Below are 27,158 nucleotides of genomic sequence, written 5' to 3'. Positions count from 1 at the left end.
ATTAAGGGATCCACCGCCTGAAAGTGTTTCACCTCTCTTAATTTGGGGTTTTTTTCCTTCGTTTTGCTCTAGTATTTGCATCAGTGATGGTGCCTGATTAGATCTTTCTGCAGACCTGCTTGGTTCCTGCATATAAGCCAGTCAGCTTTGTCAGCCAAGAGTAATTTTGTCAAAGTGGAATGACAAAGAAATCATTAACTGGTAAAATGTATCAAATACGAAACAGTATCATCTAGGAAAAATAATTTATATGGAGAATTACTTTTTAGGATAGTTATTATTTGCTTGCTCTGTGCTTAGAACTGACTTCACTGAAACACGTTCATGCGCTCCAGCTACAGAACTAGGCTCAGTAATTTAAATACATAATTTTAACATTTATTACAGAAATATGAATCTACACTGCAACACAAATTAAGTCACCATAAGTAAAGCTACAAATTTCCTTCAGAAAATTCTGGTTCCATTAGTCCTACTGAGGACCTCTCTATATCAATTTCGCATCATAATTCTGCCTAGAGGCTCAAGCAGGCAGACTATACAGCTTAGGAAAATGGACTCTTCAGTGGTGAGTTACAACCACACTAACTTAGTAGACGTATATCCAGAATACAGAAAGGCTTTGGAGGTGACAACAACTGACTGAAAAAAAATGACTGGGACATAGACCTCAATGAGCTTAATAAAAAACAAAAAACAAAACAGAAGTTATATGAAAAAATCAGTTTTATTAAACTACAGAACACCCATCCACTCCCACACTACCCAGGTATTTCAAAAGTGTCAGAATACCAAAAGTTATAATACCTTCCCAACTGCAGTTTGCCATTAAATGTGTTTTCTCAAACATAACCACTAAATAACTGACCCGTCTCCTAAGAAAGCTGCCTTGAAACAATTATTTACCAAGAAATTACTTACATGAGATTTTGACCAGTAAATGAAGACCTCAGCCACCATGCGGAACAATTCCTCAGCTTCAGGGTTGGGTTCTTTTAGCCATTTTGCCCTAAAATTTGGTAAAAGGGCGGAAATGCTGATGATCCTCACTGGCTTTACGCTTTGAAAATAGTTTTCAACACTTTATAAGGATGAAAACAAACAAAACCAAGCATGCATGTGTTTTAATCCTTTCTGTTCGCAGCGGCTTTTCGATGTCCTATTTCAAAACCTTTAAAATCCTCTTACAGTAACACTAGCTGAATGTAACAGATTTGCACTGGGCTTTTTCTTCCTTCTGAAAAAGCCCCCAAATCCTCCTGAAAGTGCAGTAAAGAAACAGTTTGATCAACCTTAAAATTGGCAGGCTCTTAATTCAGTGCTAAGCATATCAAGGGATAAGAGAGGTATCAATAAACAGGAAGTTTTTAAGAGATTCATTGACCTACTCCTCTCCACATACCTGTTATAGTCCACAAATCTAATCAACAAAGGGTAGAAGGCATAGAGGTCCCGTGCCAAAGTGGTGAACTCATCTAGGATGAGCAGTTCAGCCTCCGACATGTCACCTCTGCCTTCTGCTCTTAGGTGTTCTTCATCCGATACAACCACTGCTGCTTTTTTCTTTAGCTTATCCATGAGTGGCAGGAAGTGTGTCTTTAAGAGCTGGGGCTTCGCTTTGCTTATGATGGGCTGGGAAAACACTATTTAAGGCAATCAATATTATAATAAAAACCTGGCCACAAAATATAAATAAAAACTTTTGCTTTTCCCTTCCTTATTCTGTTTTATTTCTAGGCTGCAGGGTAAAATCCTGTCCCCATTGAAATCAGCAGAAGTTTTGCCACGAATTAAATGTGGTCAGGATTTCACGTAGTCAATTTGGTTTTTCCCTATGAGGGCAGAAGTTACAAATTCATAGACTCAGCTTTTCAGATCATAAAGGTTGAAATGCATCTTTATTGGCATTTTGGCAACATACTTGCCTGCATAATTTTATTGAATAACATAATAATTGTTTAATGGTATATACGGGTGAATATATATAGCAATATGGCGTACGAACAAGTTCTCTCAACCATTAGCTCTTCTTTTGAACTATGCTTTCTAACTTGACTAAAGTAGGACTAGAAAGCGTCCTCTAGTTATTTGCAAAGTCACTGAAGAAGCCTGCTTGTATTTCTTGTACACGTTAGGACACCAGAGGGCTTCTGTAGACAGCAATGAGACTCTCATTCAACTACGCATCAGCCAGTCATTTGAGACTTGTTATCACAAGCTTTTTGCAAATCTACTCATAAAAATGAATATGCAAATTAGCACTTCATCTGGGCCTATTATAGTAAAAACATTTTTAACACATCTATTAGATAATAAAGAATTTTAGGCACCTATCATTTATTCTTAGACTACATTACATCCCTAGCCCTGAAAAGACTAGGAATCCAGATCGCTACCCTGAATGAAATGACTGCTGCAATAAATATTGAAAAGCTATATGAAAGCCTAATTGAAAAGCTGAAATCTCAAGATTGAAGTGTCTTTTCCTTACAGATTGTAACATTTAGAAATAAACTAATTTAACAAAAATTTTAAGGTGTCATCCCAATGAAGTTAATATAATGATTACTAACATGACAATGAATGCATTTCCATATTTTATCATAACAGGAATGCTAGATATACAGCTTCAGAACAATACTGTAAGGATCAAGCTTTCATACAGAATAGCAAGGAAATGCCTAATGCTTGCAAATAGGAACCTGCTATATAAAGAATAGAAAGAATAATTATGAACTTTTAATTCAGTATACTGCAAAATATGTATCTGTATGTTCCTGCACAAAAGAAATGGTCTAATGAACTTCTTAAAATATTTACTAAGAAATTAAAATATACTGCTATTGCTTTACACTTAGTATTTCTGGTTCCTGAAGATTTGTATTGTTTAATATCATTAGAAAAATATCAGTTTTGTTCTGCTCTAGTATTAACAGACTGAATGTGGAGTAATTCTATGTAAACTGTAGTAACTGTTTTAGATTTTTTTTTTTTTACTCTTACCTGCTAATCTCTTCATCCATGCTCCTTCATCAATACCAAGGTTGTTATAGATGATTTTCAATATGTTACCCAACAGAGTGTTCATGTGCTCTGACGTCAAGGCTGTACAACACATTTCAGCCTTGTCAGGGTTGTTTTCTGGCCCATGTTCCCACCAGTGTGACATGTAACTACATAGCATAGGCAATATCACTTCCATTATATGTGGCATTTGTGTGTAACGTATACCAGACTCTGCCAGTTCCACAATTTCTTCCATCAGCTTCACCAATGAAGGAATATTTGAGCAGACCTCTTCTACACTAGTAGGCAAATTGAGAACTATTTAAAAAAAAAAAAAAGGAAGAAGAAGAAGAAATAAACTATGTATTACAGGGAAAATAATCATCTCCAATTGCTTTTCCATACCATTTTAGTTTTCTGTTTATGTTCATGCCCTTCTGGCTCAAGAAAAGAGACAGAGTGCTTTTATAGCATTGAGTAATATAATTATTATATGTAAACTTCAATGGAAATATAACTCTCTGTAATAAAAGTAATTCCTGTATGGAAGCTCCAGCAATAAAATTATTACAGCAGAATGCAGCATCTGAATTCATTCTATATTTAAAATTAAGCTTACTTTCCAGAATTACTTCTAATATGAGCTTTGCAGTTGAGGAAACAAATTGAAATAATGAAACACCTCTCTACAACTCTCAGATGAGACCTGATAGGCTAGTAGAAGAAAAAAGTCATTTCTTGACATAATGAAAAGAGAAATTCTGGGAAACTGAATTCTGTGGGTGGTTTTCTAATTGTAAGCATTTGCTTTTCAAGTTACTTAATTATCCGTTCTTTCTCTGAAAACGTATTGCAATTACCTTTATTTTGGGAGGTATACAAATACCTTTAAGCACAACCATTAGCTCTTGAATGTCTAAGATCCTGATATACATGTGCAATGAGATAGCTACAGATAGCTATACATTGAAATTTTAGCTTGCAAATTTGTGAATACAATTACTGGCACTAAGATAAACATAAGCTTTTTCCAAAAAGCTTTTCCTCTTAGTGAGACCTACACACACTTTACACAGCCATCTCAGGATTTCATTAAAGCTTAATTTCTTTTACAAAATTGTATTAATTTCTGTTATAATCAATGAAACTACAGTTGATAGTCTTTCTAAATATATTAAGATAGCTAGAATACATACCACAACCAAGCATGGGTGTTGATATCTCCAAAACAAAATACTAGAGCTCTTTGAAGAATAAGTCTAGTATGCTTCCTTTGTTAAAAAATTAAGATGAAGCTATAAATATGATGCCATTATGAGCTGGCATCAAATTCCCTGTCATCTATACGTATCTGTGATACAGTTTACATTTTGCATATATATGCGCTTTACATGCTTCTATTATAACTTCTATTCCTATCTACCACAGGAACAAGTAGTATACACTTTCTTATTACCCAGCTATGTTTTTGCATAAGAAACATCTCAAGAGTTGCAGAATGAAACACAAAGGTATATGCTAAGTAAACATATGCAACGTTATTGGAAACTAACTGTACTGTCTTGTATTTCAAACAGAGGAAAAACAATTTACCTACTACTCTACGGTGAACTTAGTTTCTAAAGTTATACTATGTCCTTAATAGAGGCAAAAGTATTTTGCCTTAATTACAAGTATGAGGGACCTAATATTTGCATATGAAAAGTGAGGAACTAAAGTTACTGATTAAAATATAACCTTTTATCATCAAATAGACAATATGTGAATTATTACCAATGCATGAAATCCATTCAATAAATTGATTCCAAAGTGGTAAGAACAGTATCTCAAAATGAAAATATAGGTGTCTTTAAAAATGTAAAATATTCAGTTTTATAACATTTAGCCCACTCATTTAGGAAAGAAATTCACTCAAGAGAGTACAAGAAAATTTTTACATTATAAAATGTATGCAAAAATGCATTTATTGAGGCAAGCAACATTTACAGTGAAATCTGTGTTTGCAAAGCCATCATGTAAGGTTCTGGAAATACCTGCTCTGTCTCTTGCATTCTTGGTATTGTAAATTGAGTAGGTATTATGTTTGTTCAAATGAGTTTCCAAAAAAGCCACTGGAAATGCACCCGAAAAAGCAGCCAAGCATTCTCCTAGTGCTGATCGTTGCCTGTGAATTAACAAACATAGGTAAATATACACATCTTTTATGACCGAATACCCTCTGGGGTAGTTCTGTACCAGCCTTATTTTATTCTACAAGATGTGGTTGTCTCAAAGAGATAAATCACTACATTACTGGGATAATCAATACACAAAGAAGAAAAAAAAATGTAATCTGCTTAAGTACAGCAGCCACCTGCTAAAATACGAAAGAAATTTTAAGACATAAAATTTCAAAGGTGGCTTACTTTGCTGAGAGCAAATGACGAACATACAGGGAAAATGCAAAGTCATCATAGTAATGCCTCTTGTTCTGTTACTTTCCTCTCAGTTTTACTAAATTTCTAATCTCTACTATTAAGAAAAAGCTACTGGATAGACTCATGTATCAAAAGGCCAAATACAGCTATTAGGTGACTGAACTAGAAAATGTGTTACATCAGTGAAAAATAAAGTAAATTAACAATAATGAGAAAGAAATATACAACACGGATAACCAATACAAAAGGAATAATTATAACAATAGCTGAGCTGAATGATTTTTTTTTTTTGCAATTCCCCAGTTGGACCTGAAAGCAAGTGATATTTAGCGTAAAAGTCAGATTCCTTTTTCTGTAATTTCTATCTTAATTAAAAAGTGTATTTTGACAACTGTATAGTGTAACTTTTTAGTTATAATAAATACTGTTGCATTCTGCTTAACTTTTGAGCACTTTTTTCTGCTAAGATATGTTTCCACCAAAAATCTCTTCCTATACTCATTTCTGGACTGCGTATTCACTAAGCTAAGTACAAACACAAATGATGAAAACAGAGGAATACTTTTTCTTCTTACCGCTCTACGTAGATACTCTTGCTGGTTCCCAGAGCATATAAACTGGCCAGTATTCTGTAACAAGAGACCTGAACATCTTCCACTAAAGAGAAGGAGGAAATGATAGGTATGAAAAGATTCTTCGCACTACGTTTCTGCAGGATTAACATACAGGGTTAATCTCACTACGTTTTGTCAAAAACTGCATTAATAATATTAAACTATCAAAGACCATCCACTGAAGCCACTCTCTAAATACATATATAAATAGCCTTCTGATCACTCAGTGCCATAGTTTTTACTCAAAACTTCCACTTAATTCAATATAAAGTTACCCGCTAAGATAGCGATCATATTTCATGCATCACTAGTGTGCTAACTTTCTGCAATTAACGGCACATCAATTTTTTCAAGATAATATATAATTGCTTGATCTGAGAATTTATTAATTTAATACCTACAGAGTATGTGTTAATGAATCTTTTCTAGATTGTCTGTAGTACTTCTGAAAGTTTCATGGCAAATCAAGTAAAGTGCTGACATTAAAAAAAAATATTTGGGAACAAGTTAATTTACACTGCTGTTTAAAATACACTAAAAACGCCTGTGGAAAAGATTTTTAATTCTTTTAATCACAGTCAATATTATTTAAAAATTTAGACATAGACACCAGTTAACAGCGTCTATGTAATTTACTCTTTAGACTGACAGAGGATTAAAAAACTTAAATAATCCTTTGGCCCTCACAAATAGTTCGTCACGTTATGTTGTGAGATTATCAGTCACCCCTTCCGTCACACTAACGTGAGAGTCATCTTCTTAACATCTATTTGAAAAGAGGCTTTTCCAATGTGATCTGCAGGTAAGTGGCTTAATCAGACTAAAGGGAAAGAGTAACAGTGTAGGTACTATCCGGGAGGACAACACTCTCATTCTTTCCACACTTTTACTACATATTTTTTCTAGTCTCTCCCACAATGCTCTCTCATCCTCTAATACAAGATGTTGGGGTTACAACAGAATCAAGACTTTAAATGAAAAAGCCTACAATACAGAGCACCAAAGCTACACAGCGGGCCCTTTACTATAAAGTGATTTTACTTCTACTGAACTCTTGGAGTTGGGTATTTTTACGTAATAATAGTAACCTCAGGTAGTACAAAGTTCCGCAAAAACCATCTGTGTACATGATCACACCACAGGGCAGTTCTGTAAATGAATTAACATGCTTAGGTATCAGGACTGATCAAGATGTTTGTCACCAGAGTAGTACAAATAAAATAATGTTACTGTTAACAAGATTTGAAGAGAAGTTGTGTGCAAGAAGAACTAGCTTTCCCAACTATGCTCCAGACCAAATAACTAGCCATAATTTAAACTAATAATTCTTACACAATTCATAAATTCTTAATTGGATTTTTGAAACCAGTAAGAGGTACGTAGAAGAGCTGACTAGAAATAACTTATAAGTAAACAAGTATTAAAGGCTAATTACGTTCCAATACATGGAGTATCAGAGGTCAAAAATTATAAAAGACATGAACATGTTCACGCCTGAACAAGTGACAGATGGTGAACAAGTGGCATATGTTCACCCCACTAATGACTTTTTCCAGATACTCTCAGAATCCTGAACTTTATAGAAATAATACAAGAAAAGTGCATGTTAGATCTCCACACATTCAAATCCATCAGTAAAACTCCAAATTTCAGAAACAGTTCTCTCAAGACTATTTTAAAGAACACGTCTCCAGATTCTAAAAAGGGTAAAAAATATAATTTGATATTCTCTTTTTCCAAATCCTTTCAGTTACTTCCATAACCAAGTCAGTCATACAGAAGCAGAACAGCTGCCTTTGGAGCAGTCTGGCCAGCAGAATTCTTGTGGCACTCCTAAAACCTCTAAAATTAAAATTCTATGCTGTAGACTGCAAAATTTTGTCTTGTAGATATCAAGTTTTGGAAAATAAAGGACACTGACACTGCCATAATCAGAATGTCTATAGAAATGGAGCCTCATATACATTTGCTTTCTTCAGGAGCTCCTTCTGCTTTGCCTTAGGATCTAAGACACACCCTTTTAACTTAAACTGCACAGAGAGGCATTTATAAGACTGTTTTATAGCAGTCTTTTGAGCTTTCTTCAAAACTCTGCGCAAACATTAATTCTACATCAAACTGTTTTGGTGGTATAATCTCATGTATACATCTATAAACAGTAGCAAAGCTAGATTATGTTATATAAAGTGATTTTTTTTCACAGGAACTTGCATAAAGTCACAGTAAAGCTCTGGTGGAGGCAAAAACAAAATCGAGTTTTCTGACCACCTAAACATGACCACATCCTCTGTCATATTTATACAAAGTCCAATAGAACCTGCAGACTTTGTTCTAAGTTGATTACAGCAAACATTTGTTTAAATCAATGAGAAATTTGTCAAAGTAACACAGGATTTGTCCTTCTTCTATAGAAATGAAAGCCTAGTATTGCTTACATTGTGCTTGACATTACAGATATTTTAGCAGCACGGCACTTCTAAAAAATAATACATACATATTAAATCTTCCCCAAACTGGTGCTGTCCAATATGCTCAAATAATGAAGATAGCACTGGAAGGAGAGCCACTGTGGTATAATTAATGATTTGTGTCACTCCCTTCGGCTGGTTTCTGGTGTGCGTAAACTGGCCTTGCTTAAGATTTTCCATTGTTTTCTCCAGATCCTCAGCAGCATTGTCCAAAAATGCTCTCAATGCCATCTTAACAGACTCCAGACCAGTTTTCATCACAGTCCTGCATAAAGATTTAAGGAAAAAATAAAGAGAATATGCTATCAGACATGCACGAAATAAAGCCTAGTCTTGGCTTAAATGAAACAGATGATGCAGATCTGAAGAAAAATCTTTCCAGATTCTAAAATCTTCTCATAGAAGCACAATCTCCTGGAACACTGTTTCACAGGTACTCTGCAGAACATAAGGATATTTTACTCAGTTTCCCATTGACAAAATACAGATTCTTTTAAAGACAGGGATTAATTTGCCTCCAGAGGAAAAAACAAACAAACAAAAGAAGAAAAATGAATAAGCTTGCTATTCATCACTCTAGAAAGAGAAGACCTGTCTCAAGCTGTATCTCAAAAAGTCTTCCCAACCATGACGGTCACATTTCTGCTTCCAGGACAAGAATATCAGAGAGTAATGAGTGAAAGCCACTAAAATGATAGATTAAAAACAAGTAAAACAACAACAAAACATAAAAACATAAATGCGTTAATTACATAACTATAATCAACCAAATAATGGTATAATCCAGGAGAATTATTCTCATGTCTGTTTTAATTAGCTCTAATTCAGAGATTCTGTGTTTAATGGAAAGAATCTAGTTATGTATGTACACATATGAAATCAAGCCAGGTGAAAAATTCTTCATTGACAGATGTGAATCTTTTATTTTTTTTAATTTACAACATGAATAGATATAGATTTAATTGCAATATTTTCAAACTGTCACATAAACTCTACGAATCCTTTAACTTTCCTCTGGAGATATTTCTACATCACTACCAAGAGCTAAGCTGGTGATCTCCCTCTGTATTAGTATCTTCCTGTATGATTGCATAGAGCATGGACATTCTATTACAAGAAATGAAGATACTGCAACCTAATGGATTACTGTGCAACAGGTGAGCCATATTAATTGCCTGTGATCATGACTCTGCCCCATATTGGAAAGTAAAATATGTTCATTTGAGCAACTGTGAACATATTGAGAAAAAAAGCTGATGTGAGTCATCTGCATGTAGTACGTTCATTTAATTGTTTGAAAGTAAATGCAAAGTGAAAAATGTTATCTTAAACTACAGTGAAGCTACTTTAAACTACCATGTTTTGCTTCACAGTTTAAAAGATCTAAAAGTCAACTACCAATAAAAATAATTGATTGTCCAACTGATGAAAAGGAACTTATTACTCTTCGATATTTCAAGATTGTCTGTCTCATTCATTAACTTTGCAATGGCTCGAGCAGCTCAATTTAAATCAACTTAAAAGTACCACTGAATTCAATTTAAAGGCTCTTTGTTTGTGTTCCAATTAGAGCCTAAATTAACTTTGCAGTGAAGACATTCTATATGAGACAGACATACTGCACTCCATGTGCATTTAACTCCTAAATATTTTGATGAAATAGCACAAACAAAGTAGTAAATATTTTCAATGTTATTTTATTTTTAAGACGGTCACATAATCAAAACCAGAAGAACGAACAGCCAGCAATTTTTGGACATTACTGATCTGAACTGATGCTGAAAGAGCAACCTAAAAACATTGTTCTGCGACCTCCTAAATAAACAAAACTAGTAACTGCTTTGCAGGGAGGATTCTTTTTAGTATAGTAACTTCTTCCTTGAGCTTGGAAATTCTGTAGCCTTACACAGCACAAATGGGATTGCATATGGGCTAAGTTCAATTTCCTTCATGTTTCAGAAAATATATTCAGCATTACCTTGCATCCAAGGTCTGGCCTAGTATATGAAGACAGTTGACAATCGATGTCGCATCATTTCCTAAATAGAAAGGAAAATAACCAATTAAGCTGAGTATACTTTAGAGCATCCCTATTTTCTGCTAACTATATCTCTGATTTTAACAAAAGAGTAAGTGACACAGCAGAGGAGCAATTCAACTTCTGCATAATTTTAACAGTTAAGTTAAAAACATGCAGTTTGTTGTCTTAGCCTTGTTTACATAAATGCAGCAACTAGAGGCAGTAAAGCATTTCTCATCAAGTAGCTGAGGCAGTCAAGAAGGAAGCACTTTAATGTGAGGTTAATTAAAGCTGCAGTGTATTGACTGGTTTTCATTTAAGTTTTATAAATTTTACTTTATTTGATTTAAGTATATTTGAACATGTATGTTCCCCCTTTTAGTAAGATAAAAGCTGTTTAACCCTCTCAAGGTGCTACTGCAACACTGAGAGGAAGAAAATATTTATATAAAATGGCACCAAAAAAAGTTAGTCCACTTGTATTACCAAAAAGCTGCAATTATTTATAGTGGGATCAGGTACACCCTACATGAGTAACAGTCTCTGGCATAACATGTACTTCCCAATATTAATGGTTGTTCTTAGTATGTATGTATGTAAAAAGAGAACACACACATATACCTTGTGCACACATGTACATCCTAAAATATTGCCATATATAAGCCATATCTAAGGTCACTTTTTAAATCCAGGAAAGATTTAGGCTATACAAATTTCATTCACAGGTTATTTAAAGGATTTTTTTAAAAAATCTCTACAAAAATGAAAATAACCTTTTCTTGCTTCTCTATAACTTCTATAACTTGCTTCTCTATAACTTCAAGAGCCATATGTTTATCAGGAATTAGGTGCTCTCTATGGTGAAAACCAGCTGGAAGAGCCAAAAACTGATCAAGACTTTCTGGAAACCAGCCAAGCTTTAGGTGTACCTCTGTAGCAGATACTGCAGTTTGTTTGTTTGTTGGTTTTTTGTTTCCTGATAAAATTGCTATAAACTCTATTGAGATATGAATATTTTCTAAAAGAATGTTAAAAAAGACTATCGAGTTAAGCAGTTTTTAAAAGGCCTACTTAAGTGCCTCATGCCAAAAACTACCTTCTAGATGACTACCTTAACTCAAGCGAGATTAAAAAGGGCTTTGAATCTACTCCTGAAATGTTGCTAGAACTCAGCTTTGTAGCACAAACTGTATACAGAGTTAATCACTACTCCATTTAGTTACCGTAATACACATTTTGTTTGGAGTCATCTAGCTGAAGTTTACTGGAAGTTGCTTTGACAACATAGTAGTTGGAGTACTGATGGCCTCTCAGTTTGTTCTCCCAGAGAGAACTAGAACCAACTTTAGCGGTCATTCCTACCTTTCTCATGAGTCGATATAACTGTAGTTTGGCACCATAAAACCAACCCTTTTCCTTCTTAACTCGTAATTTTGTAGACACTTTAAAAAATGAACCACCTTGGGAGGTGGATTTGCACAACTGAATTTTCTAATTCTGATGGTAAGGCAATCTGTATATTTGGAAGAATGCAGTATATATGCATTTTAATGAGACAACTGCCACTTTCTGTGTTGAAAAAAGAAGCAAGGGCAACCAGTTTACCCACTTTAAAAAACATACAGAAAATCATTTCTCTTAAGTCTAGTAATACATGTAGTTCAGTCATCTGGAAAAAGCTTTCACAGTTTCAACCAGCATATCAGAGAAGAAGTCAGTGAATACTATGAATTCAGGCCCCTTCAATTTAAATTGATCCAAGTACTATGCTTTGGCTAGGCATTACCAACAGAACAGTAAAAATAGACTTTCAAAATGATCGTGAAACTTCTTTCCTGGAGTGTCTCTTCGTGTTTACAACTGAGGACAAGATTTGTTACAGACTATTACAATATGCAATTTGCTATGAAATAAGTTTTTGGTTCAGGGGAAATTCTGGGTCTTGTTTTGTTAGGAATCACACATTTAGTTCTTTTCATTGTGTTTTTAACATAAAAACACACAAAAAACAGTATTTTTGAATATTTTACTTTAAAATGCCACAGTAACAAACTCCAAACAAATCATTTTAATGTGAACATTTCAAGACTTTAGTTTGTTTCAAATCAGAGATCAGCAGTCAATTTCAGATTACTAAGATTTTTTTAAACTGAGTAATGAAATATGAAACTGGGAGGTTTATGATGAAATTAGTTTTATTATTACAAATATTTCACAGTGCTTAAGAAGGCTGTGAGAGAGCTCCCTAGCTTCTAACCACCCATTTAATTCAAAGTACTAAAATTCTCTCTCAGGCTGAACATTCTATATTGAACCATCACATAGTATCTCCATTAGAAACCAGCTCTATTTACAACTTTTCAGGTCTAATTCTTTCTCAGAATGCCACTTCTAGCAAACAATTGTTTAAAGGTAGAATAAAATGAACATTGTATCTGTAATTTCTATTAATGCATGTTGCTATATTCATACCTTAAATTTAAAATGTTCTTTTTTTACTAGTTAAAAATGTTCTTGGTCTTCAGAAGTCTGAAAGCTAGATACAAGGCAATCTGAAGGTAGAAATGAACGTTCAGTATAAAAACGTTTTATATGTCATGAAAGGAGAGCAGCTGGATAAAAGCTGAAACTAGCTGCTCCTTAAAGGAACTCTTAATATAACCAAATACTAACAATAACAGTTGATATTAGACATATGCAAACATTAAAAGAGTTCAAGAGACTGTAAGACTAGAAGTACCCCAGGAGCTAGTAAGAAAAATAGGTACACGGCTGGATCACTGCTCAGCATGTATTACAATTGCAGTTGATCACATGAACTGCACAGTTCAGTGTATTTAATAATCTGAGGTGAAGTCTTACATATTTTAGAAAGCAATATTACTAATATATCAGGAGGGAAGAATTGCTCTGTTGCGGAAGTGCCATTAACATTGATTGGAGGATGCCTCACTGGAAGGTCTCTAATAAATTCAGGATGTAACTACGCACAGAAAGCCTTCTGCCTCCTTTTAGTAACTCCTCTGATTACATTCTCTAAGTTCCTGAAAACAAGTGAGCAAAAGCAGGCCATTCTTATTTGATGACTTATCCAGTCATCAAATAATAATAATTTTTGTTTCAAATTGCATGGGAATGTAATACTGATGTTGAAATAAAAAGTTAAACTTACGTACTAATTTAGCAAGAACTTCTAGTCAGAGTTAAACAATGCAGAAAAAGTGAATGAAATGAGCCACAGAAACTTGCTTTTTAAATTGAGAAAATATGAATTCAAATGTTCATCAAAATTACTCACAGAAGAATTTCAAATGAAGCCTACTAATAATAACGAAAGTAAATCAACACAGTCTAAATGACACGCAACTACAAACAGCCCTCAAACAGCAAACGATTAGGGTCCAAATCTACTTTCATAATATAACAAAAAAATAATTCCATGCTGACTAACAATTCCATAATCTGGGTGATAGTCTTGATATCAAATGTGATTAACTGTTTAAGTTCACTCTGGAAGACTTTAGTGCTTAACTTCCTATTTTGTCAAGATTTCTGTACCTATGTGATTTTCTATATGAAGTTCAACCTATGTGATTTTTCACATATGCAGGTCTACCTTGAGAAGTACCATTCAAATTCACAATGAACACAAAGCACCTGTATGGAATGCCTAGAAAATAGCAAGCTCCATACCATCCACAAAGGTTACTATCAAGCAACTCTTGTTCATTCAAAGCGCTTCCAAAATGCACAAATAACTCCCCAGCTCCTATCTGTGCTCTGCAAGGCTGTCCTCATGGGCATTTCCCCCTCTTCTACACAGGCCTTGCCTCTGCAAGAAGTGCAGTTCTTTCGATCATGCTGGCTACCCATGACAAAATTCCCAGTCAAGGTAAGATGATTTGTGACTCGGACTTTGTCATAACTCATGGAAAAACTACAGTATACTTTTGTGTTGGCACAACGATTTTCTGCTCCTTTAGTTACTGTACACTGGGAAACCTGAGTTAAAAAACAAGAGTTTTCCTTTGTGAAGATTCAGCCACAGTAGTGAATTCTCATGTAATCCCATCTCACCTGTCTCCTTCTACCACCTGAACCCAAGAGAGAATTCTCCCCACAGCCCAGTAAGAAGCAGGCTGAGAAGTGGAATGGAAATCATCCTTTCTTTAGTGCTGAACAAAGTTGCACTGTCTTAGACTTTGAGCTTTAATTGTTCCTTTTAGAAATAATCAGAAAAATGGATTCATACAATAATGAAAACAATTTGCAAAATTTTAATAATTTAGTAATGCCTGAACTAGTTCATTCTTGTGAAGAAATAGCCTAGGGTAAACACCAGAGCTTACACATCGGTTTGTGACATACTCCACCCTTCACAAAGAACTGTAAGAATGCCGCACAACTGCAGAAATAACTCCTACGAGCTTTTGACTTAAATTCACTCAGCTCAACCCAAAATATAGTTTAAAATAATATCCCAAAATAATTTCTACTCCTTCTCAGTCTACTGGTTTTTGAAACAGTCTGTAAGTCTGTTTTTTGAAACACTGCACTGTAGCAGCAAATGAAATCCTTCCCTTCAAATGGAATGAAATATATAAAAATTGAGTTAGTACATATTATCTTAATCAAATTCTAATCAGCTGGATAACTACCCAATTAGATATTCTTATGGATGCTGAAGTTTGCAGTGCACCCATTACAGAAGTTATATGCATACAGACATGTGTTTTCAACTCTATCATTGCAATGTACGAAAAACTGCAGAGTAAATGACTGTACCACATATCTTGTATAAAGTATACACTTTATTTTACTTTGAATTGACTTCAATTAAGTGATTTTCACATGGCATAAGACAAACACCAAGCCCCTCCTAGATTCATGTAATACGAGAAAGATAGCAGACATGCGTGTGTGGAGTCAAGCACATCTGGGAATATTTAAGAATTCCACAGAACATCACTAAGCATTTCAGCCCACCACAAACTTTTCTTAATGACTTTACAATAAGAATGTGCAGTTCTGATGCTGTATTCTTCCCATAGCAGGCCCATAAAAGTCGAAATAAAATAACAAATATGCAATTATAATTAACTTGGTGAAATTCTTCGGTAGGATAATGAGTTCCAGGTAGTAGTTCAACACTCATAAAACAAAACAAAACAAAAACAACCCCAAACTGATAACTACAAAAGCATTTTATTTCATCTAATAAGTTCTGTGATCTATCAGCTCACAGTGGACTGTGATCATTAGAGGTCTGTGAAGATCATGCATTTCAGCCATGCAGCATGCAACAAAGCGGCACCTAATACAATGCAAAAATGACAAAAAATAACAAAAAAAATAAAACAAGCAATGGCCATGCTAGTATTTGTCAAGGGTCTCCTTACCAAACAGTGAAATCCTATGCCTGACAAGAACTCCAAGTTTGCAGAACAGGCTGAAGACAAAAGAAAAATAAAAGAGAAGAGAAAGGGAAAGGAAAATAGGGAGGGGGGAGAAGAAGAAAGAAAAAAATAACAGCTGATATATGAGCAGGAAAAGCAACATGATGTCACGCAGAAAGAATCAATTATCTGAGCAGAATGTGGGATAGAGTACTAAAGAAAGAGTTTTTAGGTGCATATCCTTAACGAACATGGTTAAATAAGCACATATTATAATTAAGGAAACAAAAAAAAATTAAAAGCAGAGCTAATTAATATAAAAGCGTCCTATATGAAAACCCACAAGGAAATAACCATTAAAGCTGTAAAAAGGATCAGATGTTCAGTGGGCTATTGAGGGTATTACTGACAATTTGAAAATACAAGGTAAGGAAATCAAATTAATTGAAGTGTTTGATGACAAATGCTTAATTAGTTCAATTTGGATCCTGTCATTTTGAACACAGTAAGAATTTATTTTTAAATACACTGCTTTTTAACACATTTAACATGAGAAACGGCCTCTTAAACGGTTAAAAATAAAAAAATGATATGATCAATGATTTCACTTTACATCTTTAAATTAATTTTTTTGCTGAGGAGCAAAGCTCCATTGAAAATAATGAAGAACGAATTTTTGTGTTAATTCACAGAAGCAGGAGCACACCACGCTACCTAAATTGACCTGGCCTCCAATTCTAAGGAGAGATTAGATCAATCTTTATGATCCAGTCCAATCTGAGAATTTTCTCTGATAGTAACATCAATTATGGTATTATTTTTTGTGCAAAAAACCTCCTCTGCCATGAATGGTATGAATAATATCATATCATTTTATTAAGCTATTTAATCTATAGGCATATAGGCCAGTTATGAACCTCTGATTTAAAAGCAAAAGACACCATAAGCATGCCTGCACAGTTTATGGATGGGTCCATTGGATCTGAACATGCTGTTCCATCGAGACCAGAGCACAGTAACAAACGGAAACACTTTTGCCCAGAACTGGAAGAGCTGGGTTATTGTGGTGCTACTTAGCCAGTGCACAGTGATCCACTATAGCAACAGCAACTGCTCTGTTTTAGAAAAGAGTCTGGTTGGTGCATGTTCAGGGATCTCTGCTTACTTTTTGTTCCATGAGGCAGACATACATAGCATATTCTGTTACGGGATCCTGGCCCATCCAGTCCAAGCGGAAAAGTTGTACAGAAGCTTGCTAACATCATATAAATCTTTGCATCAGTTAGAAAAAACATATTAAAAAGCTCTCAGTCTGTCTTACTTTCTAACCATACCAAAGGTACTCAACTGATTGTAACATTCAGCAGAAGCCATATTTTCACAAAGTCAGACTGAATCTATTATATATCTCTAGTGTAACTAGTTTAATTAAAAAAAAAAAGTTCAAATAGCCAATACTTGGACTCATGTCCAGAACTAATTCTATACAACAGCAATAGTAAAAGGACTAGTAAGATGGTCTAATGGAGAAGAAATGTACAAAATTCAATCCTGAAGAGACTGGTTACAAGTAAGATAGAAGATAACTACAATAGTTCAGTAAGAGATCTGACCCACATTTTCTCCAAAACAGATCTAGACTTAATGTATTTGCTGAACATGTAAGAGCTGCTGCATTTGCTGACACAGTCACTGCATTATCACTACCCAAAATGATATTCTTCCATAGCTTAATGAATACAAACTTATCTTTATTGGAAAAAAGAAAGCAGACAGAAACTGTCCATACTTTTGAAGGAAATACTACATAAGAGCTGCACCCAAAGAAATCTAACAGGAAAACTAAACAGAAAATCCGAAATTCAGCTTTGGCATTTTCTCCCTCATACTGAGGGGGAAAAAAAAAAAACACAAAAAAATCATCAAAAAATGTTGGCATTCTATTAAAACAGCCGAAAATACGTTCCAGGAAATGGATCATATAATGCAGTTTCCATAAGCTTTGAGAATTAAGAAATTAACTGTACAATAGCATTGGTTACAGCTGTCATTCATCCAGGTTTCCTTGCATGTGTTTTCTTTTTTTGATCTGACACTTTTGTCCAGGATTTCTGGATGACAGGTTCAATGAAGTTCAGGAGCAGCTCTGATCCTTTTGCTGGTCTACTACGTATTCAGGAATCTCACATATACAGCTAAATAGCACATGTGCAGAAGTCCTGAATCCATGCAGCATGTGTGCTGATATATATCCCTGTCTGACGTATTCCAGAAGCGGGGGGGTTTATTCCACAGGCATGACCTCCCAAATGAGGATATATTTTTATCCAGGACATTCCAGACAGAAATATGGTAGCTCGTGCAATGGAAATTTATCTAGATGCATACATTTTGATAGAGCATTTTAATTCTTTGAAGAGGACATTCAGTCAAGATGCCAAACCAAACGACTCCATGAGATGACACAGGGCCAAGAGAACCATTACATATTTATGTTTAGTAAGGCCGCTGGAAATTTTACCCAATCATCATACATACATACAGCCAGGGGAGACATACATCATACAGCCAGGGGAGACAGCATGGAACATGGCTATGGAGGATCCCCTGCACCTCTCCTGAGAAGCTTACATGCTTGCCTAGCTCTCTGAAATGCCTGTATACCAATGCACGCAGCATGGGGAATAAACAGGAAGAGTTAGAGATCTGTGTGCGGTCGTAGGGCCATGATCTCATTGTGGTTACAGAGACATGGTGGGATAGTTCACATGACTGGGATGCTGTCATGGATGGCTATGTGCTTTTTAGGAGAGGCAGGCCAGGAAGGCGAGGTGGTGGAGTTGCTCTTTACGTGAGGGAGCAACTAGAATGTATGGAGCTCTACCTCGGGGTGGATGAAGAGCAGGTTGAGAGCCTATGGGTAAGGATTAAAGGGCAGGGTAACATGGGTGACACTGTTGTGGGGGTTTACTACAGGCCACCTGACCAGGAGGAAGCCATAGATGAGGCCTTCTACAGACAGCTGGAAGAAGCCTCACGCTCATAGGCCCTGGTTCTCGTGGGAGACTTCAACCACCCTGACATCTGTTGGCAAGACAGCACAGCTAGGCACAGTCAAAGAGGTTCCTGCAGAGGACTGATGATAATTTCTTGACTCAGGTGGTGGAGACGCCAACGAGGAGAGGTGCAATGCTAGACCTTGTACTAACAAACAAAGCAGGTCTAGTTGGAGAGGTGAAGGTTGGGGGGCAACCTTGGCTGCAGTGACCATGAGATGGTGAAGTTCAGGATCCTACGAGGAGGGAGCAGGGCAATGAGTAGGATCGCAACGCTGGACTTCAGGAGAGCTAACTTTGGCCTCTTCAGGGACCTACTTAGGGGAATCTCATGGGGTAGGGCCCTAGAAGGAAGAGGGGTCCAAGAAAGCTGGTTAATATTCAAGCGTCACCTCCTCCAGGCTCAGGATCAGTGCATCCCTCTGAGGAAGAAGTCGAGCAAAGCGGGCAGGAGACCTGCATGGATGAGCAAGGAACTCCTGGCAAAACTCCAACAGAAGAAGGAAGTGTACAGAATGTGGAAAAGGGGCCAGGCCACTTGGGAGGAATACAGGGATGTTGTCAGAGCGTGCAGGGATGCGACAAGGAAGGCTAAGGCCCAGTTGGAATTAAATCTGGCAAGAGATGTCAAGGACAACAAGAAGGCCTTCTTCAAATACATCAATAGCAAAAGGAAGACTAGGGAAAACGTGGGCCCGCTGCTGAATGGGGCCGGTGCCCTGGTAGCAAAGGATGTAGGGAAGGCAGAGTTACTGAATGCCTTCTTTGCTTCAGTCTTCACTGCTAAGGCCAGCCCTCAGGAATTCCAGGCCCTGGGGACAAGAGAGAGAGCCTGGAGAAAGGAAGACTCTCCCTTGGTGGAGGAGGATCAGGTTAGAGATCTTTTGTCCAAACTTGACATCCATAAATCCATGGGCCCCGATGGGATGCACCCACGAGTGCTGAGGGAGCTGGCGGATGTTATCGCTAGGCCACTCTCCATCATCTTGGAAAGGTCCTGGAGATCAGGAGAGGTGCCTGAGGACTAGAATAAAGACAGTGCCACTGCAGTCTCCGAAAAGGGCAAGAAGGAGGAGCCAGGAAACTCCAGGCCTGTCAGCCTCACCTCCATCCCTGGAAAGATGATGGAACAGCTCCTCTTGAAGGTCATCACTAAGCATCTGGAGGACAAGAAGGTGATCAGGAGTAGTCAGCATGGATTCACCCAAGGGAAATCATGCTTGACCAATCTGATAGCCTTCTCTGATGGAATGACTGGCTGGGTAGTGGAGGGCAGAGCAGTGGATGTTGTCTTTCTGGACTTCAGCAAGGCTTTTGACACTGTCTCCCATCACATCCTCCTAGGTAAGCTCAGGAAGTGTGGGCTAGATGAGTGGACGGTGAGGTGGCTTGAGAACTGGCTGGATGGCCGAGCTCAGAGGGTTGTGGTGAATGGCGCAGAGTCAAGTTGGAGGCCTGTGGCTAGTGGTGTCCCCCAGGGGTCAGTCCTGGGTCCAGTCTTGTTCAATATATTCATCAATGACCTGGAGGAAGGCACAGAGTGCACCCTCAGCAAGTTTGCTGATGATACTAAACTGGGGGGAGTGGCTAACACCCCAGAAGACTCTGCTGCCCTTCAGAGGGACCTGGACAGGCTGGAGAGGTGGGCGGAGAGGAACCTCATCAAGTTCCACAAAGGCAAGTGCAGGGTCGTACCCCTACGGAGAAATAATCCCACGCACCAGTACAGGCTGGGGGTTGACCTGCTGGAAAGCAGCTCTGCAGAGAAGGACCTGGGAGTGCTGGTAGACAACAAGTTAAGCAGGAGGCAGCAATGTGGCCTTGTGGCCAAGAAGGCCAATGGTATGCTGGGCTGCATGAGGAAGAGTGTTGCCAGCAGGTCGAGGGAGGTGATCCTGCCCCTCTCCTCAGCCCTGGCGAGGCCTCACCTGGAGTACTGTGTCCAGTTCTGGGCTCCCCACTACAAGAGAGACATGGCACTCCTGGAGAGGGTCCAGCGGAGGGCTACGAAGACGAGGAGGGGACTGGAGCATGTCTCCTCTGAAGAAAGGCTGAGAGAGCTGGGCCTGTGTAGCCTGGAGAAGAGAAGACTGAGAGGGGATCTCATCAACGTGTATGAGTATCTGAAGGGGGAGTGTCAAGAGGATGAGGCCAGTCTCTTCTCGGTGGTGCCCAGCGACAGGACAAGAGGCAATGGGCAGAAACTGAACCACAGGAAGTTCCATCTGAACCTGAGGAAAAACTTCTTTCCTGTGAGGGTGACTGAGCCTTGGAACAGGTTGCCCAGAGAGGTAGTGGAGTCTCCTTCCCTGGAGATATTCAAAGCCCGTCTGGATGTGATCCTGGGAAATATGCTCTAGAGGACCCTGCTTGAGCAGGGAGGTTGCACTAGATGATCTCCAGAGGTCCCTTCCAACCTAAACCATTCTGTGATTCTGTGGTCATACAATCTTACAAACCCTCCATGTCTGTATGACTCAATTGGCTGCCTGCCTCAAGCAGCGGCAGTTCAGTTTTGCATGGTTTAGTATGCAATAACAGCCGGCATTAAGTCCTTTGTTAAGCTTATAATGCACCTTACTAAACAGGGGATGTGGGTTTCAATTCAATCAGAAGCAAGATTAAGTGAAAATATATCTTGGAGAGACAGTCTACAAATGGATAACTTCAGAAGGATCAAGCTGAGATGTATGTCATGTTAGTACTATTCCCAGTATTAAGAAAATCAAACAGCATAAAGAGTGCAGCTCTCTATTACAAAGCGTTTTTACTTTTTACAGCGGATGGTAACAATACTACTTTCTGAAACTCAGTTATAGGTAAGGTGTGCTTTCAAATCTATCATGAAATTTTGCAAGATTAATGACTTCTCTATATACCTATTTCTAACAGTGAGACCTGATACACAGTTATATAGCCTGTGCAACAGTCTGTGCAACTGATGCACTGTTGCACATGCTGCTAAACTTCAGTTCCTGCATGCTAATGTAACTACAGCTAACTTAAAAAACAACAAAAAAATCCCACATAATCATAAGTGTATGGATTTTCCTCTGTATTTTACAGTTGATTTTCTTAAGGGTAAAGAAAATGAAAAGCTTAATTTGTGCATTCATAAAGATATTTCTCTGCCCCTCACCTCTCAAGTAACTAAACACTTTCCCAGAACAAACTGCTGTTCTTTACACACACACACATATACATATATATTTATATTATTTTAAATTTTACCTTGTCACCATTTCTTTTTCCTTATTAGAGGCATGGCCTCCACTGCTGAGAGGCCTACTTGCTGCAGATAAGAAATAGAGGCGATGATTTTTGAAATACTGATCAATCAAAGGGAGCACAACCTGAAATTACATCAGAAACAAGTGATTATCTGAGGACTTTCTGTACTATGTTTGTATCACTCTTTACAAGTCACAACTAGAGACAAGAGATTTCAAATGTGTTTTCTGATCAAATTCCGTTTACGTTTTTTCTTTAATGCCTATTTCTGTTTGAATTTCTTTATTTTTCAAAGAAGTACTTTAAAAATCATTAGAAAAGGCACACGACAAATATTCTACATTTTCTCTGGAAATTGATCTGTGCTTCTTAACGGAGGCACAAAGCAAGAAGTACAAGTTAATTTTATTTTACACCTTAAAATTTGTTCTGTACTACGTACTCAGACACAACCACTGTTCTCTGGACCTTTAAATGTAAGGCTAGGAAAAATTCAGTTACATCTGCCAGCTCACTAACAGCATTTAATGTTACACACTATCAAATAAAATTCTTTTATCCAAAAGCATCCTCGCTCATTGAGGGCTAGTCTACAGAGGTTTTTTATTTACTTCTTTTTTTTTCTTATTGACAATGTTAGCTTCCCAGTGGATGAACTTGCAGATAGTATTGTACAGTAGTACTTTTAAGTAATTAGATTACAATTTACTGCAAAGGTATGAGGGCCAGAGAATGCTGCAAACACCTGTCTTTGCTTATTCATTAACGAATTGAAAAGGCACTTTAGATATACACACACCATGCAACCTTCTGAGTGCCAGAAGTGTAAGCAGATTTTCTTAATTTATATAAGACAAATATATAAGACATATATTTTGTGCCTTTTTGGCACAAAGAGACATCAGCAAGGTTTTAATACAAGGAAGGAAATATAATGAAGGTGACATTGAAAGATACCGGGCTGTGTTCATTCCAATGACTATTGCTCACACTTAACTACCTGAAGACTGTAAAAGAGAATAATCTTCAGAATTAGCCAGTAAAAAGAAAATGTAGGGAGGTTAATCATGTGAACTGTTTACCATGGAGGAAGGGAATACCGAGAAAAGAATACAGTCCTGTACGTTTTTTCACATCTGTACTTCATGCCATAGTTTTTTCTTACGTAAGAGTAATACATAAGAGTATTTTCTTACATAACAGCAATAACCATGCTCACTAATAAATACTTGCTCACTTGAGCTACCTACTACAGTGACAAGGAATGAGCAAAGATATACTGTACTTTGGCGAAGAACTTGATTTCTTGTTCGTATGGGAAGTGCTCTCCTTTGCCTCTGCTGCCACCATCTGCAGAGAGAAAAAAATTAAGCTCCGTATTGCATATTGTAATTAGTCTGGTCTATATTTTTCTTAAAAAGTGTACACTGTAAATGAATAAAACTAGTGTTCTTTATATGCAGATTTAAGATACCACAGGAGATATACACACTAGTTAAAGAGGCATTTTATGACTACTTCACAACAACAAAAGTTAAAGTAAAAAATATAAATAATAATATAAAGCAAATAACATGGGCAGAGAATAACTGCCCAAATCTTCACAGACATATATATTACTATAGACCTCTCATAGTCCACAGAGATGGATATTTACGTGAGCTGAAAATCGGGTCATACATTCTTATTTTTCTAGTTATTGGTAACACCCTTGGAAGGCCTTGCTCAACCAGGAAATAAGCTAAGTATAACAACAAATACATTAGGATAGTTCTTATGTTAGGACTTAAAGTAAGTATTACTTTATAGTAAGGGCATGAGAGAAATCTTATTTCTACGTTATCTCATGCACCTGAATTTCACAGAATTTATGTTAGCTTAGAGAAACCCAGCACACCTTACAGAAGTAATAACATAATGAACTCTCAGTCTAATTCAAAACATCTCTCCCATAGTCCACAGCAGAAACAAAATGACCAGGTTTGTATTACATTTCTATGGACTTTCTGTCTAAAGAACAAAATTAATGAACAACTGCCCAACAGAAATTCGTCAACAGAACTATCTATCTAAGATTAAACTTGTTTCACTTCCCCCACTACTGTAAAACTCAAATACTATTTTGAGACATAATCTCATACAACTCCCAATCATGAGAACTGATTTAGCAGTAAATTTTAGGGGATAAACTATTTATCATTTATTCATTATCTTCTTTTTACTTCTTCACTGAGGTACATGAATGACATTTGTTCCAACACCGTTTCTAATGTTCCATTATTTATTCATTATATTTCTTGCAGTTATGCAAAAAACTATAAAATTAAGTAGAAAACGAAGCCACGATAATCAGGCTTACTTACAGAAGTAACCCAGCATGTTACCAAGGCCAAGCTTTTGCTACTACAAGTAACTATGGCATAGAAACATTCACAAATTTGGCAATTTCCACTTTAAAACTAGGTAAGTTTTTGGGTGAGCATTGATTTATTCAATCTTCCCACTGTTCCTGCCATTAATACTGTAAATTATAGCATGCATGCCCAGGCATGAGACATAGCGTATGTCACATGGCTCTGCAACTCCCACATTCACACAGAAGCTGCACCTACCTAAGATCTGGGGTTTTACAACTCACATAAGAAGCTGATCTTGGTCATCAAACTTTTATTTTGTTATTAACAAAAGCAGACTGGGTTGAACCGTCTCTTTCATAGCACTGTTAAGGTGCATGCTGGGTGCTTGTGAAAGACCATTTCCTACAGTGAGAGTTTATTAAAGAGGCTTCTCTATTCAAGCTCCTCCTCCAGAAAAAAGTTCTGATTGATACAAATGACTAGTTTAATTTGCTCTGTGAAAAAGTGATTACACGCGAGTAGTAAATATTAATGTGCACATGTGAGAGGTTATCAATTTGTGTACAAATTCAAGCAGAGAGCTAGTTTTGTTATTCAAAGGAGGAAAGTTGTTAAAACTTGGCTGAGCACCTCTCATCTGAAACCTTTAGGCAAAAAATGAATTTGGGAAATAGGTAGCAATATGTGAATTACACAAAGTTATCTTCTACACAGCTTCCAAAAAAACATCATCATCATGAAATAAAAAAAAACTCCTTGTCTAAGAATATGTCACTTTTGGAAATGGTCTAATTGTTTTTATAATCTCAAACATCTTTCTTAGTTAACAATAGTTAATAAAAGATGTAAGAATTACTATACCAAACTCCAGAATGTACTGATGAGCTTCATCCACATATCTTATAAGCTGCTGAAGAAAACTGTAGGCAAAGCGTTTCTCAATGGAAGGCGTGTCTAATTCCAGGTCCTTCAGTCCTCTGAAATAAGAAGCAAGTGAATTTCCACACATGCAAGGAGGACTCAGAGCAGCCTTACCTCTACAAATAGTCTGAGGCCATTTCCTCTGAGAGTAATTAAGTGCCTGTTAAAATGACAATTATTTTCTCTATTTGCAGTAGACAATACTCTTACTTAGGTTTTGATCAGTTTTCCAAGGTAAAATTCAGATTCCTCAAGTAGAAGTTTACAGAAAAATGAGACTAGATAAGTCTCTCCAGTGTCATTTTAATTTTCTTCCCTTAACTGTCCGGCATTACTGTTTTACATTGCCCTCTGTGGATTGAATTTTGGGCTAGGAAGTTTTCAAATGACCAAAATACCTTGATTTAAACAACTAAGGCTAAAAGTAAATCTTGTCTCCCTCACAGAGGCTTCTCCCCAAGAACCTGTTTAAAATCAACTCACTTTGCATAGCTACGGAGCATTTGTGAAAAATCAGAGAACAACAATGAAGTGATGGAACTGAAATTTACCTTATCCAGTATGTTTCAACATTGTTACTAGTCTGATATGGAAACTCTATCCTCTTCCAACCAGACAGGTATCACTTTGCACAGAGAAGTTTTATGATGTGGGTTGCAGTCTGTCAGCTGGTAAAGACAAACACCTTGATTCCGTAGGATCAGAGCTTTAACGACGGAACATTAGGAAGCTATGCCTAACCAGCAAGGGAGTCAGGCACTGTCACAGGCACTAAGTATGCTAGTATTCTGTTATTTTTTTAAGTTAAAAAAGCATACGTTCTGGACATAACTGCTGCTTGGTCCACATTCCTGCTCTAAATAGAGCATTGTTGATGGTAGGTTTCAGTTTCCGAAAGAGAGATTCTGGAACTAAAACAGCTTTCTCAGCTGATACTGTTTTAATGTTTTGTGACAGTATGGTCACTGAAGGCGTTAGGAGGTGCTAAAGCTTAGGAATGATCAGTGTTTACATGGCCCATCTTGCTGAGTTTCCGCATCAGGAACACTGCCAGCACATGGTCCACCCCTGAGGTCAAAGCTGTGAGCTAGTACAGTGGTGATCCGACATCCTCCACAAGAACTTACTTCATTCCTGGCTGGCAGGAACTGATTATTCTGTACTGAAGATTATTCTGTATTGCAGAAGAGATTGTCTCCACAAATTTTACATTCAGTTTTTGCTTGTTCTACACTCATTAACAGGTAAGCTACATCACATTAATTCCCTAATTATTAATTTATCTAAAAATTATCTGGGTGCCTACTCTAGGTTAAAGAGGAACTTTATGATTTGAAGGGATAAGGGATGAATTAGAATGGTCACAGTCAAGTAAAAGACTGGGCAAGAATGACTTCAAGGCATATGTAGCAGAAGGTTTTAACTGGGAAGCAGACCAAGGAAAAATATGAACTATGCTAGACTATCAGATTTGTTTGTTTGTCAGTACAGTGATCACATACAGGGGCAGCAAGTACATTGAGTTTAACTTGATAGAAGATACGTATTTGACAGCACAAGAGGCTGTACATAAGGTAGGAACTACTGACTACCTGGTGGATGCCCAAGCTAACAATTATATCACCATCCCTCTCAATCTGCCACTCCAAAATCCACTTCTACTGGTACTCAA

General features: G+C 37.0%; 1 protein-coding gene across 9 annotated transcripts in view; it reads right to left on the bottom strand.

The window, feature by feature from the left end:
* Positions 1-27,158, bottom strand: part of RYR2 (ryanodine receptor 2) — a 469,316-nt gene that overhangs the window by 86,115 nt on the left and 356,043 nt on the right. For all 9 annotated transcript variants that reach the window (XM_068939250.1, XM_068939252.1, XM_068939253.1 and 6 more), the window contains 11 exons: positions 25,427-25,542; positions 23,494-23,558; positions 22,209-22,330; positions 15,925-15,974; positions 10,484-10,544; positions 8,532-8,770; positions 5,999-6,080; positions 5,040-5,170; positions 3,004-3,324; positions 1,403-1,643; positions 922-1,009 (listed from right to left, as the gene is read on the bottom strand). In XM_068939250.1, the coding sequence (XP_068795351.1) occupies positions 922-1,009; positions 1,403-1,643; positions 3,004-3,324; positions 5,040-5,170; positions 5,999-6,080; positions 8,532-8,770; positions 10,484-10,544; positions 15,925-15,974; positions 22,209-22,330; positions 23,494-23,558; positions 25,427-25,542 (1,516 nt within the window). The remainder of the gene's footprint in view (positions 1-921; positions 1,010-1,402; positions 1,644-3,003; positions 3,325-5,039; positions 5,171-5,998; positions 6,081-8,531; positions 8,771-10,483; positions 10,545-15,924; positions 15,975-22,208; positions 22,331-23,493; positions 23,559-25,426; positions 25,543-27,158) is intronic.

This window comes from Struthio camelus, chromosome 3, assembly GCF_040807025.1.
Source record: "Struthio camelus isolate bStrCam1 chromosome 3, bStrCam1.hap1, whole genome shotgun sequence".
Classification (NCBI taxonomy): Eukaryota; Metazoa; Chordata; class Aves; order Struthioniformes; family Struthionidae; genus Struthio; species Struthio camelus.
Note: the sequence above shows the minus strand (reverse complement) of the source record. Positions and strands in the feature narration are given on the sequence as shown.